The sequence below is a fragment of the Malurus melanocephalus genome, unplaced genomic scaffold (assembly GCF_030028575.1).
Source record: "Malurus melanocephalus ecotype Western Australia unplaced genomic scaffold, MMel_1.1 scaffold_65, whole genome shotgun sequence".
Classification (NCBI taxonomy): domain Eukaryota; kingdom Metazoa; phylum Chordata; class Aves; order Passeriformes; family Maluridae; genus Malurus; species Malurus melanocephalus.
In genome coordinates, this window is record NW_026623297.1 from 1,532,505 (window position 1) to 1,548,357 (window position 15,853).

Genomic DNA, 15,853 nt, shown 5'->3' on the forward strand with positions numbered 1-15,853 from the left:
ATCCACYCAAACCCTCACCCCACTTCTTCACCTTCAAACAGGAATTTATGCAGCTTACCAAGCATGAGAATATGTTCTCACATGATAAAGAACAAAACCAGTTTAACCCTGTAGAACCTTCCTTACAACACTGGCCCAATTTATCTTCTTTCCAGATAATTTTTCAATATTTCCATCCCCACTGGGAGCACAGGCACAGGTCCCCAAGCATTTGCCACATGTGGTGACAACACGTGCTATAGTGAGTAACTGATTCTTCAAGATCTTCCTTAAAACTACTACAAGGAAGAAATCTGAAAACCTTTTGGYTATGAAAAATAGATTAAGACCATGTTTTTTGATGATCACCTAACCACAGCTGAGAATGCACAGGACTTTGGGACTAGGGTTTGCAACTAGATCATCACATTTTCCAACCACACAGGAGRTCGGGGCAAACCAGGAGAGTGTTTGGAAAGGACATTCCTCAAAATATGTTAAGGCTGAAGGTAGTAATGAAGCAAATTGGTGTCGTCGCCAACTTATAACACAAATCACCACGAGAGGGCACAGCACGATTCTTCCATCCTTCAGGAGAACTATTCCTTTCCAGGTTGTAAAGGTCTTCTTCAGGTTGTAAACCCCTTCATGTCAGTATAGATCACCCTAACAGCGTTTGTCTGTAGCCAGTTATGTATCTGTGTTACCTGTGTGCCTTCTGCATATTTTGGGAAGTCATTGATTTTTTTCTTTACCCATCAGCTGGAGACTGTCATTGCTGAATGCAATGTCACTGTCAGGTCACTGTCAGACTTTCCTGGTTGTGCTTAACCCATTTGGTTTATAAYAATACATTTCTTACCTGCATAATACATTTCTTCTTTACACTTGGTGCACTCTTTAGCCCCTTTCTCAGAATAAGTGTCTCGTGGGCACACCTGGCAGCCAGAAGCCCCAGGTTTGTCACTGAAGGTACCAGGCTTGCACGCGAAGCATTCAGACGTGTACGCAACTCCTGCAAGAAAAAATCCAGGTAAAGCACTGGAAGAGATACATCCATAACTGCTGCCTACCTGGGCTTATGGCTGACAGCAAGTCAGCTGCATAAAACAGCAGAAAAATCACTCTCAGTTTCAGCACTCACTTTAGACACTTCAGCTTTGCTGACTCATAACTTATGTCTTTAATCTTTACTCTTCAATGCAAGTCTGACCCATCTACGAAGTTTACATGACATTCCACGTTTTATTACACTTAGAACAGGAGAAAAGAGAAATCCCAGATTAAAAAGATCATTTAAATTTTAATTTAATTGTCACTGTTATGATATATATCCACTCATCACTGTTGGGAGGCTTACCAATAACCTATACCTACATTAAAGAAAACCTCTTTATTGCCTTTTCTCTCTTTTTGCTAAGCCAGTCTTTTCCGGTAGATGGCAGCATTTACCAGATAAACTATTTTTTCAGCCCTTTCCTGACTGAAGTTTTGCTGTTCTTTTTCTACACTTCAGAGGAGGAAACGGGGCAAGGTGCTAAAAAGAGTCACTTCAGTGCTGCAGGCACAGGAGCAGAAACAGCACTTGGCAAACATTGTGACCAAAGAGTGAGRTAAAACCTCAAAGACGAATACTACTTACCTTCAATTGTGATGTTCTTCACTAGAACTGGTTTTACTACTTTGGAGCCCATGAGAATCCCTGTTGTTCTCCAGTATAATATATTGCTGCCTGATTTCAGAGTTACCTGCAACAACACAYGAGTTAGCAGACATCCCCTCACCAAGACATTGTTCTATTTCTTACTTCAATTATTCAGATTTCTTGCATCCTAGCAGCTTTTCCTATGCTGTTTAGTGTGTCAAGAGTTWATGAGGAAACAGCTAGACAGATGCTCTACAGACATAACTGAGGAGTGCCAAAGTGTCCTTTATRAAACGGTTTCTCAACACCCATGTTGGAAAAACACCAGGAGCARTTTCTGACCTTGTCACAAGCAGAATTKGGAAAAAGCTGTTCCTGCCCTTATCCAACTACCCCWGGCACTCTAGAGCTTTTATCACTAGCTTTATGTTCAGATAGACCCTATCAGTTTATTTTTGAAGCCTTGAGATACACTTTCATAAAGAAACTCAACATGACCCAGAGTTTGAAAATCCAGTTCACAAGAGAGTTTTGTTTATAGGTTTTAAAAATCAAGCTCTGCCTGCATGTAACAGCATCATGCCCAGTGAGCCAAGCACAAACCATGGCTGTCCCCATGAGCAGTCCCATCTCTCCTGCTCACTGCTGACCACAAACAGCAGGTGAGATGCAGAAAACAACCTGGTTTCTGACTGCCTTGACCCACTTGTTTTCATGGTGTGGTTCAGYAAGTGGCTGCACAGCCCCTGTGGAAGGGTTGGTGGCATCATGGCTGAGGTAAGGGACAGTAGGAAATCAGGACAACTCTTCCAGCAGCAGTTTTGTTACGTTCTGCCTTCAACTCACTTGTATAACCACACATTTGTGTCACTCTCATCACTAAAAGCAGCAGGTTCACCCAGCCCCTGCCTGGCCTGCAAAGCTGCACCACATCTGCCARCTCAGAACAAGATATTTACAGCCAACACAGTGATAATATCCTGAAAGTGCTGTACTTCCACACAAGAAGAGGGATAAACCCTACCAGCACAAGGGTCAAGGATAATGGGATTTACAGCAGTGTTGGATAGGCCTGGCAGGACCACAGTTTTTGTTCACCCACGATAAAGAATTCAAAAATTTAGCGAAGTGGAAATACAGTATATTGTATCTCCCACACCCAAACAGTTCCTGCCCACAGGGGAAGAGGAGAGCTGAGTTACCACAGCAGAGCTGGGACCACACTGAAACAGCATCCCATTGTGAGRGGGGAGGTACCCAACAGCAGCTCCAGGGCAGCAGGACTCACACTCTGAGAGCAGAGACTGCAGCAGCTGGCAAATTGTGCTCACAGAAGACACCTGGACAGGATTTTCAGTGCAGGAAAAAACCTCCAGGACAGGCAGAATCAGGGTCTCACTTAGCTCATGTGTCTACATTTCAGTCAGCCATCCCAACAGCTTTCACAGACAGTGACAACACTGCACAGCCCAGATGGCACCATCTCCCATGCCCACACCCCTCAGCTCACCCAGTTCAATGCCCTGCCCTTGGTACCTCTCAGCTCATGCCACTCAYCCCTCCTCACCCAGCTTTCCAATCTAACTCGCTCTGATCTCACATCTGAGCTATCAGGCACTGCCAGCCAGAGCTGCCTCAGGAAATTCTCCTCCAGGAGGATAAATGGACCATGGAAAACAGAGACTATGCTGCTGCCTATGCCCACAAAAGCCTTTTTCTCCTGGCATAATGTCACCTAAGCTGGGCCTTTGCTGATATGGCTCTGGGGACAAGGGAGTGATGGTACAGTGGAATCATGGTCTGTTCAGAGAGCTGGGTCACAGGCCAGCCAAAAGGCTCCCACCCAACAGGGACAGGATCTGTCTGTGCTGCAGGAGTCACCCTGGTGCTGCCAGTTTGTTTATCAAACAAGTCCCCATGGGGCAGAACTTCTGCACACCCCTGAGAATAAAATGCCTGTCCTGTTTGTCTCCACACCCCGGTGCCTCTGCTCTGCCAAGACACAGGGAATAACCTTGTACTCTCATGAGCAAACAGCTGTCGTAAAAGATTTCAATTACAATCATGCAAAGTGATTGTGGCGTGCAGATTTGCATAAATCTATTTAACCTCATAAAACACTTGATTCAAAGCCCAGGGAAATCAATACAAAGGGTTTGCATCTATAAAATTTCCTTTGGGACCAGTCCTTTAGGGATCCCCATGACTTTTCCCCTCAATACAAGGAAAGCTCTGCTTCTTCAAATGCATTCACAGGAACCATCCTGTGTTTGGTGTCTGGACAGAGGAAATCACATTTATAAATGGAAAAAAAAACTTCATGAAGGATTTTTTTATACACTTACAGAATGAGAGCCCCATTCCCCGTTGTCTGTGAGCTTCACCCACTTGTCTGCCGTGGACTCCATTTCTTTGCACTGGTCATTTTGTATCTGTTAATAAAAACACYAGGTCAGTGACTACAGTCAGGTGCATCTCTCAGTCAGCATAATTAATTCTGGGAATTTTAAGATTCAGCTCTGATACTCTTGTCTACATATTTAGACAGCTGCCTTACTTGTGGCAAAATAAACCTCTAAATTTCAACATCTGCTACAGTTTAACAGCACCTCCAAAGGCTCCCTCTGACAGAGACGGCAAGAAAAAAAACAGGATGAGAAGATCTCGACTCGTCCTTGTACTATATGGCCAGACAAGGATGCTGAGAATCTTTTCTTGCTGCTTCCTCTTTCTCCTGAACCCACCAAGAATTAATTCTCTAAAATCCAGAGACTTCTAAGTCATAGGGGAAGCAGGAGTGGATGGGCCAAAGCCAGAAAACRAAGTGTTTTCTCTACAACCAATTTGTGCTTTGTCTTTGGCCAGCTGCCACCTGACCTAGGGATGAGAGCAACATTACCAAGGGAGAGGAATTGCCATGGAGAGTCTGTCCTGGCAGCAATGTGAGGTTGGCTGTCCCTTGCCCAGGTCCAGCACAACTCTAAAACATTTCCTTACAGCAGGGTTTGCTGCATTTCTTTCTTCTCATAACTGTTTTCTCAGGTGAGAAAGTGTGAAGTCTCTTTGAGGCATGAGATCACGTACTCAGCTTTTTTTGCTCCAGGGAGAAGGGCCACTTCAACACTTYCAGACACTCGACCTGGAGTCAAGGGCCCTCCTTAAAGCTGCTGCATGTCAAGTCTGAAATAAGCAACCCCACATCCTCCAAAGCATCTGTACACTCAATTCCCACCAAGACCAACAGCACTGAGGAAAAGAACTGAGAAGAAGAAKAAGCACCTGTGTAGGTCCCTAATTATCTTGTGCAACCTGAGCTACAGCATCTCTGTGTCTTGGCTCCCATCTGCAAAAAGGAGTTAAGAATATAAAGTCTTTTCTCATCTGGTGCAAAGGGCTTCAATATGTAAAYAGAGCCAAGGAAGGGCAGATCAAACACCTCATCATTTCCCAGCAACCTGCCACTGCCACTGAAATGCCACTGTCCAGAGCTAAAGTGCCACTGTTAAATATACTTAGGCACAGAGACATGCTGGAGAAAAAAATAAATTACTTTTACAGGAGCACTAAAGATGGTTTCCCTGAAATACTGAGGCTGACTAGGAATTTATGGGGCTTTCTATAAAGAACTGCACCACTCACTGCTTCTTGAACAGGGAATGATAAATTCAGAGAAGGTGAATGAGTGTGATATGGATAAAAGCCATAATCAAGAAGCCATTTTCAAAGCCAGTGCTCAGAAAACAATATATTTGCTCCATTGCAGGGGCAGATCTGCCAGTCAGTCGAGCARCTGGAGCTGGGATTCATAATCCTGGCACATTCACCTGACAGCAGAAAGCAGATTTGCTGCCTTTTCCCATGGAGAAGGCATGATAGCCTAATACAAAACAGAAATGGCTAAATGACATTGCCTCCATGGTCTGTTAGTGAAGTGCAATGGCAATCTGTCACACTGATGGAGCAGCATGCAGGTACCTCCAAGTGGTCATTTTTGTCTTCCTTTCCTAGCTCTACTAAGGATATTTTGCACTTTTTCATGAACTTCAAGAAATATTAACTAACACCAGCTAAGATTTCTCACTCCTGTGTGGTGCCATGAGTTGTGTTTTCTGATGAAAAACAGAGCTTGTCAGACAGATACAGGTGCAATAACAGAGACTGAAAATTTCCAGTCATCTGCCTYTGTGAGTCACCCTCCCTTTATGTTTTTTCTGTCCCAAATGGCACGTACAACATGGCAAGGACAGTGAGACTGGTGTCAGTGGAACTTTCCAAAGCACCTCAGTAATTGGGGTATCTACACCCCACTGCAAACCCTGGTGCTGGGAACCCTCCAGCTCACTGGACACCAACCTGTCCATCTGGGTGGGCAGAGCAGGGCTGCTTTCCCCATTSTGGCCACTGCTGACCAGACTGTTTCAGCAGTTTGAGTACAGCATGGTGCAAGCCCAGCCAGGCTGTCCCCATTTCAGAGCTAATCTGATCCCCAGCCCCTCCATTTCATAGTGCAGACACATCCTCAGAGCCTAATTCCTACTTGAAAGTCACCTGAATGTCTCCTGCTTTTCTTTTCATCTTAATTACTAAATTACTAGGACACAAATTGACCTAAAACTAAAGGTTTCCATATAGTACTGCCTTGGAAGAAGTCTTTAAATGTCAAGTCCCTTCAAAGAGTTCCCAAGTCAAACACCCCAAATGGAAACATCTGTCACCAACAAAGTCTTGCAAAAGTCTGGACTAACTGGGGTAGTCATAACCCCTAATGAAAAAATCCCAGTGAATGGCAGACAGGATCAGATCAGATTGAGTTTTGAAGATTAAATAAATGCCACAAGACAGTGGAAGAGACAGAAAGAGAAGCAGATGTTTTTATCTTCTTCAGCAATAACAAGCTATGGGCTTGTTACAGGGAACTTAAAAGGGGGGGAAAGCTGCTTCTAATGATCTTTATCTGGGTTGAATTCTTACAATGTAAGGTTGGATTCACCATATAAAAGGCCTTACAAAAAACTCAAAGAAGATGTTGTTGTCAATATACTGGTATTCAAAGAAGACAGAGCCGGATTTCTTCAGGTGCACAGCGTAGATGAGAGAAACTGTACAATCATCCCTGTTAGACTCGATGTAATTCCCTCGAGGCGTCCACGAGGAGCTGATGAACATAAACAAAACAAGCTTCAACTGAGATCACAGACACTGAGCAGACTTTTTGTACACTGCTATACAAAAACATGTTACATAATAAAGACCCCAGAATCACACAACAGCTAACTGCAGTGAATTTTTTTTTTTTAATTTATTACAGGATTTCAATTTCTTTTTCAGATGTAGTAGATATCATAATTCTATTTTAGATCTATTTTTATATGTTACATGAATAATGTATTATAGAATACCTTTCATTAAAACTGTATGGATAAGGATATGGTACAAAAAAWTTAGGACTCAGCCTACATAAGAAAGGTTTATTATCCACAGGTTCAATATACCTTCAATTACACTCAGAAACAGCCTTGTGCAAAAACCACAGGTCTCTAAATAGGCTGTGAAAAGACCTTTTAGCCACATTTACTACACCAGGATCCTGGAGCTTTCAAATAAGAGCAGTTCAGGCTGGTCTTAAACCCACWGGCTGCTGATGAGCCCAAGGAGACCCAGCTGACAGCAAAGAGATGGCTGCAAATTTCACCTCCCAGCCTCTCATTTGCCATCAGCAGGGCTGGTCACCCTCTGCAGAGCTTCAATGAGTCCTGGAGCAGCTTTGTGCTGCTGAGCTGCCCCAGATTTACTCACAGCTGTGTAACCCAGGTGCAAGCAGCACTCCTTACTTGTTGCAGCTGTCGGCTTTGCCCTCGGAGGAGCCCACTGYTGTGTCCATGAAAGTCGCCACGTTGGAGAATCCCGCTGGCAGCTCGTCCCACTCGTCAAACTTGATCCCACTGCCCAGAGAGTAGGTCCCCTCTGCACATTTGCTGCACGCCTGGTTCTTCATCTCCAGGTACTCACCAGAGGCACAGGAAAAAGCTGGAAAGACAATGGTTTACAAGATATGAATGGATCCATCAATCCTTATTCATTTCCATTATTTTTTTTTTTTTTGCCATTTAATTAATTAATATTGAACTGCTGCTAAAGGGAGCCAAACAGAATGTCTCAGTCCCAGGAACACAACAGCTGAACTACCAACATCAACTGCAWAATTGAGATGTTCACCTGGTTTTTCACTAAAGTGGCAGCACTGAAATCAAATCCCAGTGACAGCTCCTGATTTGCAGCTTGTCTCCATTGGCAAAAGAAGGTTTTTAGAAACAAAATCTCTATTGACAGATTGTGTCCAAAAGCAATTTGTGAAAATGAGGGTTTATAATAGAGTYCTCCTCACCCTCACTCACCCAGCTGTTACAATTTGAACTCAATTAAAACCACCAGTACCTGAGAGCCACAACAGACTTGTCTCTCTCACCTAAGCTAAGAACAGTGTACAACAGCAAGCTGAACAYAATACAACACTACAAACCTTGGCTGAGAGCAGCAGACCTGATCCAAAGGTGTCTCTGTGTTTCTCCTCACACAAATCACCTACAAAGCTTCAAACATCTTGCCTGATAGACCATGTGTCTTGGAAAAGGTCACCCACAGGTCTGTGACTGGAGGATGAGGATCTTTGATTACAGTGGCATTAACATGCTGAGAAAATAACCACTGTTTTCAGCACAGCAAAGACAATATTCAAAATCTGCATAATTAAGGGAAGTCTAATTAGAAGGTGTATTCACAAAGTGGGGTTTTTTACTGATGTCTCTAAAATTATTTCCTCCAAACAGCTGTATGCTCTTTGTCCCCCAGATCACACCCCTGTCTGCTAAGGGAATATTATTCCCTTTATAAAGAAGAAACCTGGACAGCAGCAGAAGTCCTGTGTGCCCACAGAGCCCTGTGCCAGGAACCATAACTCCTGCCTGGACACTCATTTCAATGCCAGGCCATCCCACTTTCCATCAGCCCCAGGCTGCATCACATCCTCTTTGAGACTGAACATCCTGAATGGAAAACAAATGAGCACTTTCTGCAGCACATAGCACTTCCTAAAATGCTTGCAGACTTTTTTAACTTAACTATGCCMGTCAAGCCAAAGCAAGATCCAGAGYAATGCACACAACTCACATCCCAAGAAATTTTGGGATTTTCTTCTGTTTCACACATGCCACACTGTACAGTGACAGATATTTCATACACTGTCTTTGACAGACATAAACTCATTAACCTGAGAAGCTGCAGGATGAGACCAGACTGGCAGCCAAGGTAGTGAACCTGGCCCAAAACAATGACATTTTCTGAAGTCCCAGAAAATGTAGTTCCACAGATGTGCCAACGTTTATCTAAACTGCAGAAAAACTTGTTTGATTGTAAGTACTTTGATAAACTCATGGCTGAGTAACACCAATCTCCATCTGCATCCAGCTAACAGTTCAGGCTCCCATTWCTGTGCCAGTACCTGCAAGATTGCTCTGTGTAATTGTCTTTGATGGGTGGACTGGAAAGCAGAATAAAGATCTTTTTTGATGGAATGATCTGCCAAAGGGTCGTTTTCCCCCTTGGTCAGATCAACATACTCTGAATTTGAACCAGTGGCCTTCAAGCCAACAGATTTCCAACCCCACTGCTCACTGGCGATGGACCAAGAAGAAAAGTGGGCAGGACCCAGACAGAGATGGTTGTTGAGGTGGGGATGAACCAGGAAATCCTGCCACAATGGATTTCTGAGAAAGACTGACAGACAGACAAAAAATCCACCCTCACTGAGTGCAAGTGGCTCACTGCAGGCAGTGGCACACAAGGTGCAGCCAACAGCCCACTTGACTGACTCTGTGACCTCAGCTCAAGGCACAGGCTCTACCTGCACCTGGGATGGGAAACAGATTTCTTCAGAGACTTGGACAAGAGCAGTGAACACGTCCCTGTCAGTCTGAACTGCGACCACACTTTGTACAGCTTCTCACCTTAAATACATAAAGAYGTCCTGACTCACTGCTTTAGCATTATTAATAAATTTTGCTTTAATTTTTCCTTTTGAGGGGCAGAGAGAAGCTATCAGGAAGGGCAGTAGAAGACTGAGCTCTCTCACAACATCTTTGAATCCTTTAACAATATCAACATTTTATTTTTAAAGAAAGCCAAATAGCAAGAAATTGAGAGTGCTGCTTAACCATTCCAGAGTCATGAATTTCAACKAAGGAGTCAAGAACCGTGAGCAATTCACTGCCACAATGAAGATGCTGAGGGGAGCAGAGCCTCCTCTTCCATCACAGTGAGGTTGAGCAGAGATTATTRCTTTAACTGAACTAATATATTTTARCCCCTTGCAGACTGATCATTGGAGAGAAATAAAAGGGTATAAGAGWTCAGGCCAGCTGCCATGCAGAGCACATCATCCATCTCTCACCTTCCAGGAAAAATATGAGCCTTTATCTTATTTAGGTGGGGAATTACCTTCTTTCCTTCTTCTAACAATTGTATTTCAAAGGCAGCAGCATTTCCCATCCAAACACATCTCCCTGCAAGCAAACTGGCTCTGAGCACGCCAGCTGCTTGCCAGGTTCAATTTGGGGCTGAACACAGCTAATGGCAACACAAACCACTCTGAGCATTGGAACAGATGCAACATTTGGTTTCATTCCAGCTGGAGGGGAGTGGGGAGGAAACACAGTGTCTGGTGAGCACAAAGATGGTCTCCTCTCCCAGTGTCCCACATCCTGGTCTTCCACCAAAAGGGAGGCCAAAAGCCAGGGCAAACCCTCTTTAATCTGAGCAGCGTCAGTTCAGGAGTTCATCCCAGCTGGAGACAGCCTGGCTGTGCCTGCACCCCCACAATGGGACAGAGGCACTTGATTTTCAGAGAAACCATCTCTGCTGGATAACTGGACATGACTATTCCCTCTCCCTCTCTGACTGCAAACTTCACCATCACACTTCACTTTCAAATGTCAGCTTGGATGCTACACACCAACTCACACAGAGCAACACACACTGCAAAGACTGACTGTGGTCTCTCTTTCTGTGAAGAAAACTGCGAAATGCATTAAAAGATTTCATGACCTGCCCCACCATGGACATTTTTTAAATTGCAAGAACGTTTCCAGAGGCATTTAGGAACAGCATGACACACCATGGTGCTGAATACACTGCTGCCTTTGACGTTGATGCAATTATTGGTGATTCACAGCTGTAGCTTTCTTAAATAACTACAGAAGTAAAAAAACAAAAAGATGTTGCGGTTTGTACAGGTGACTAGTCTTTCTCCCAAAAAGATGCTGTGAAGTTTAACTAGACCCTGCCACAGGCAGCCACACACATCCATACATACATGCAATAAAGCTGACACCGTATGCACTTAATAAAAAATTGATATGAGATATAGCACTAATAGCCACCACTGTGTAAGTCTTGTCAAACAGACCYCATTTCATTCTTTAAAAGGATTACAAATCACTTGATAAAGTTGATGGAGTGGATGTAATAGACTTAGGGCTCCTAATACAGTWAGCTTAGTTTTGTATGTTGCTCTGATGAAGAAAGGTAGCGCTGCACAATACCAGGGAGGCACWTCTTAAAGGGATTAAAAACTGCCTGAGTAACAAATCTCAGGTGGGGCTGTCGATAGGAAGCCATCCTTGAGCAGGGAAGAAGGGAGCAGTTCTGGCTTCCCAGGACTGACTGAAAGCTGCCTACATTTTTATCAATGACCTGCAGGCAAACAGGAAAGGAATGGAATCAAGATTGGCAGGTTGTTAGCAAGCCTGAGCCCACCCAGAGTCAGTGTGCTTTAGCAAAGTCAGAGGTACAGAAAAGCTGCTGAGAGCCAGGAGGGCCAGCCCGCCTGCAGAGGGCTGAAATGTGTCCCAGAGAGAGAACAGCAAGCCTGAGGGTGGGAGCAAACCCACCATTCATCAAGAGCTTCCACTGTCAAAGCATCCAAAAACAGCACCAGTGAGATCTGGATAAATCTAGATGTATAGGATGAAATGTGTATTACAGGGAAGAAGATTGTTGTAATATCACATATAGTTGTGATCTGGCATTTTTAAGAGGTCAGTAGAGAACAAAAGGACTTCAGAYGATTTTAAAATTAAGGGCAATGTCTTGCAATTAGAGATCTGAAGTGCTTAATCTCTTTAGAATATCACAAGAAGATGGAGAGTCAACTTGATTAATATATATCAGCATCTCCAGGGGAAGAAAGCACAAGATCCGGCTGCACTCTTTAATCAAGCAGAGAAATGCATGAGTGYTACCTTCTGGAAGCTGAACCCAAACAAACTCAAATTGGAAACAACGCAGAGATTTTTAATGGGAAGAATGAGTGATGCTGGAACAATCTGTCATGGCACGTGATGGACCCTTTGTCTCTCGGGTGCTTCGTACCATAACTGGCAGCCATATGGAAGGAAAGCTCATGCCAAATACCCATTAAATACCCATTATCAGCCCCACCATCAGCCTAGCTGGGCGCATTTCAATGGCCTGCGAGGTCAGACTAGCAAAGCTATTTAAATCCCCTACTCCTAAACTCTGTGAGTCCAGATCAGTGGTGTCTCACCTCCCTCCCAGGCCACACCACTGGGGATTGGAGCATCCTGAAGCAAGACCCCTGCTCACTGTAACACTTCCAACCAGTGCTTGCAATATATCACTTTCAATCAGATCTGTTTTACTATCACTTTGCAGACATGGGAACAGCTCCCCAGAGGGCAAAACAGACCATAAACAAGCTTGTCTCATTTGCCCTTTGACTGTTAAGTCTCCAGGGTCACATTCTGTCTTTTAGTACAGCTGTGGCCCTCCTGGTGATTTTGGTGGACTAGGATCAATATTAGTTGGCACATTTCTCTTCTAGTAATGGACCATAACATTCTCACTTTCTTAATTCTCTGATGCTGGGGGTCAGGACAGGATTATCATAAACAAAGATTGACAAACAGAGCAGATCCTCACATGTGTATGACTATTCAACTTCTCTCAAGGTCTGGAACTTTCCTCTGCAGTGTTTTCTCATGTAACATTTCTTCCAGATACTGCCACACTGAATATTCAAGATTTCACCAGAAAATTAACCAAAGCTGTCTCAATACCCTGAATTCTCCAACACCAAACTGCAATGTCCTCAACTGCTCTCCTCCTTTGTGCAGCCCTGGTCACTCATTTTATCTCTTCCCTCATCCAGCTTCCCACCCCACACCACCACTTGGACCCACTACTTCYACCTCCACCACTCTTCTCAGCAGATATTTTCCTCCAGACATTTCTTACTTCACAACACCTAAATTTATCTCAGGTCTTTATTCTGTTGCCACTGACCATGTGCTTGTTCATATGCATCCTTCTGGGTCTCCCTGGCTCTCAATAATTGGAATTTTAGAAAAAAAAGGACTGGATTTTACCAGGTTATAACAGCATTAGAAGGGAATAGCAGTTGAGCAATTCTACACAAACCAATGCAAATACAAAGCAGAAACAATGTCAAACACTGGCTTTCCATCTCTCCCCTCTCCATTCTCCTACTGTTCATCCAAACCCCCCCATCTGGGATCCAGGTGAGATGCTGCCATCTCCTGCAGGCAGTCAGGGCTGAATTGTCTCAGGCTCCCATGGGCAGAGGTGAAAATTGTAGCTCAGAAAGGAAATACRAGGTTGGCAGCATCAGGCAGCTGTGTCTCTGAACAGCTGCTGTTTTCAGCAGACACCACGAGCCTGGAGGGGAAAATGTGGCCAAGGACAAGCACATGGAGGCTTTTCAGTGACACCCAGGGACATGGGGGTCCACACAACTTGGAACCAAGGACCAACCAAAATACAGAATGGAGAGAAACAAAAGAGGAAGACAAAGGATGAGAGGAAATCATTGCTTCATTATTAATGTTTCCTATAATCTCGCCAGATTCCGAATGCCTTCTGTGAATAATTTATACAAGGCTTCTCCAATAGACTGTGAATAATTGATGTTCGTTTTGTTCACTCATAAAATCCAATGTGTTACCAGGAACAAAACTGAATCTTAATTTTTTTTAAAATAAAAAAATTTGTCTAGGCTGTTCAGGCTTGAAATGTGATCATACTGAAGCCTGATGTAACTTGGGGAAGAGTATCTTCTGTGGAAGAGACCTTTCCTTTTCTTGGGAATAAGTAACTTCCATTTATACAAAAAAATAACGGAATAGAGCAAAGCTTTTTCCAGTTCACCTCTTTTCCCCAGCTGGCCTGGCACATAGGACATGTTTATTATCACTTTATTGCATCATTTATGCTGAAAGGAGCGGGTTTGGAATGGAAATAATCAATTCATGGCAATGTGGTGTAGAGTGGAGGAAGGCAGCTATGACCAAGAGGTTGGAAAGTAAATTCACTGCCAGGGTTTCAACAGCCCCCAGTGGCTTAGCACTGGAGATGGCAGGAAGCAGACCCAGAGGTGAGTGAGCAGCTCTGCACTCCCCACTGACTCCATCAGGAATATTCTGTTTGCTCATTAACCAAAGTGGTTCTAGAGCCATTTGACATTCTTTGCACACACACACACACACAGTCCTTGCTTCTCATGCTTCTACTAAGCCATAATGAATCTCAAAGTCTTGCTGCTTCCCTATTGAAAGAGAAATTAGTGACTCAGARGAATTTCTTTTTAAGTTATTTAATTACATTGTGTACACAAGCAAGGTGAAGAATTCATCAGTAGACACGAAGGCCAACCTTTCCCTTCACACTCTGAGTACACACATTAACATGCAGTTCCAGTAACACTTCTCCAGGAATTAAATTCTGAGAGCCCAGTGCAAACTCTTCAGCTTTTTAGCTATTTACCTATTTTATTCTGAATCTATGCTTCACAAAGCCAACAATGTGACTTGATCTGCAAAGGCAGAGAGTAAAAATTTTTACTCATGCACAGAGTAAAAATTCTGGAAAAAATACTCATAGAACTAGGGTATCTCAGGGTATCAACCCACATAGAAATGCAAAGTATAGCCTCAAGCCTCAGCCCAGGTGAGAAACCTACTGAGACCAGCAAGACTCACCTACCTGACTCGATTTAGGAACATGAATTAGCAAGGATGCTGTAAGAGGAACAGGAATAAACATCTGCTGGAGTGTTTTTCTAAATCACAGCCTTTTAGTAGCAACTGTCCAGCTGTGCTGTGCACACCCCTCTTGGCTGAACAGCCTTGCTCCATGGCAGCCCTGCATTAATATGTGTGTGGATATAAAATTTGCAGATGCCCCCTGACTTCAGGGGMTTTAGGAGCAGCCCCAGTTCTTGCCTGCTTGGGATGTGCAATTTTACCACAGACTGAGAGAACATCAAACTCAAAACCTTCCTCCTATTTAAGTTTTCTGTTATGAAAGAAAAATGCTAAGACTCCTGCTGATCACTTAAATTGCCTTAAAGTGTTATAAAACCTACAGCCTTAAAAGGTCATTTGCCCTAATTGAGTCTGCAATTAGCAGGAAGATCCATTTCTCCTCCTGTGGTATCCTGGGAGCAGATTACACAGGTTAGAACACACTCAACAAACACAGCTCAGTAGCAATAAACCAGGTCAAATTTTGCACTCAGACTCCGGTAAAGCCCATTGTAATTGAGGACAGTCTATTTTCTGAAGTCGGTGGAGCTTTTCACATCTGTCATTTGGTACAGGCTCACATAACTCACTTCAGAACTAAAGCACATTCTGGATTTCAAAGAAATTGCTCCCATCTTAATGGCACAAGCTGAAGGTGCAATTTGCTAAGCAGAGCCACAGAATCACAGAATCATTAAGGTTGTAAAAGGCTTCTAAAATCAAGTTCAACCATTGACCCAGCACTGCCAATTCCACCACTAAAYCATGTCCCCAAGTGCACKTCTAYRTGGGCTTTGAACACTTGCWGGGATGGTGATTCCACCACCTCCCCMGGCAGCCTGTTCCAATAAATTGATCAATTATCTATATTCTTCTTTATTATAAATATTTTCTGTCTCTTTTCTGAAGAAATCTTCCTGGTTTAAATTACAACTGGCAATTGGATGCTGAYTGTAACAATGTCTCTACCAGCACTTTTTCCTCTTGAGCACAGCAAATTCAATTTCTTTAAAAATGCTCTGTTATTATCACTATAGTTTCTTTCTTATGCATGCAGCACTACTAAAATGAGCATATATTTATGACATAAGGTGCAACCTATTCCTGCCTAGGA

The 15,853-nt window shown here is 43.6% G+C and overlaps 1 protein-coding gene across 1 annotated transcript in view; it reads right to left on the bottom strand.

Annotated features, from left to right (window-relative positions):
* Positions 1 to 15,853, bottom strand: part of ELAPOR2 (endosome-lysosome associated apoptosis and autophagy regulator family member 2) — a 92,407-nt gene that overhangs the window by 23,607 nt on the left and 52,947 nt on the right. The window contains exons 3-7 of the mRNA XM_057366420.1: positions 7,456 to 7,651; positions 6,632 to 6,779; positions 3,970 to 4,056; positions 1,622 to 1,727; positions 842 to 994 (exon numbers count right to left, since the gene is read on the bottom strand). Coding sequence (XP_057222403.1) covers positions 842 to 994; positions 1,622 to 1,727; positions 3,970 to 4,056; positions 6,632 to 6,779; positions 7,456 to 7,651 — 690 coding nt within the window. The remainder of the gene's footprint in view (positions 1 to 841; positions 995 to 1,621; positions 1,728 to 3,969; positions 4,057 to 6,631; positions 6,780 to 7,455; positions 7,652 to 15,853) is intronic.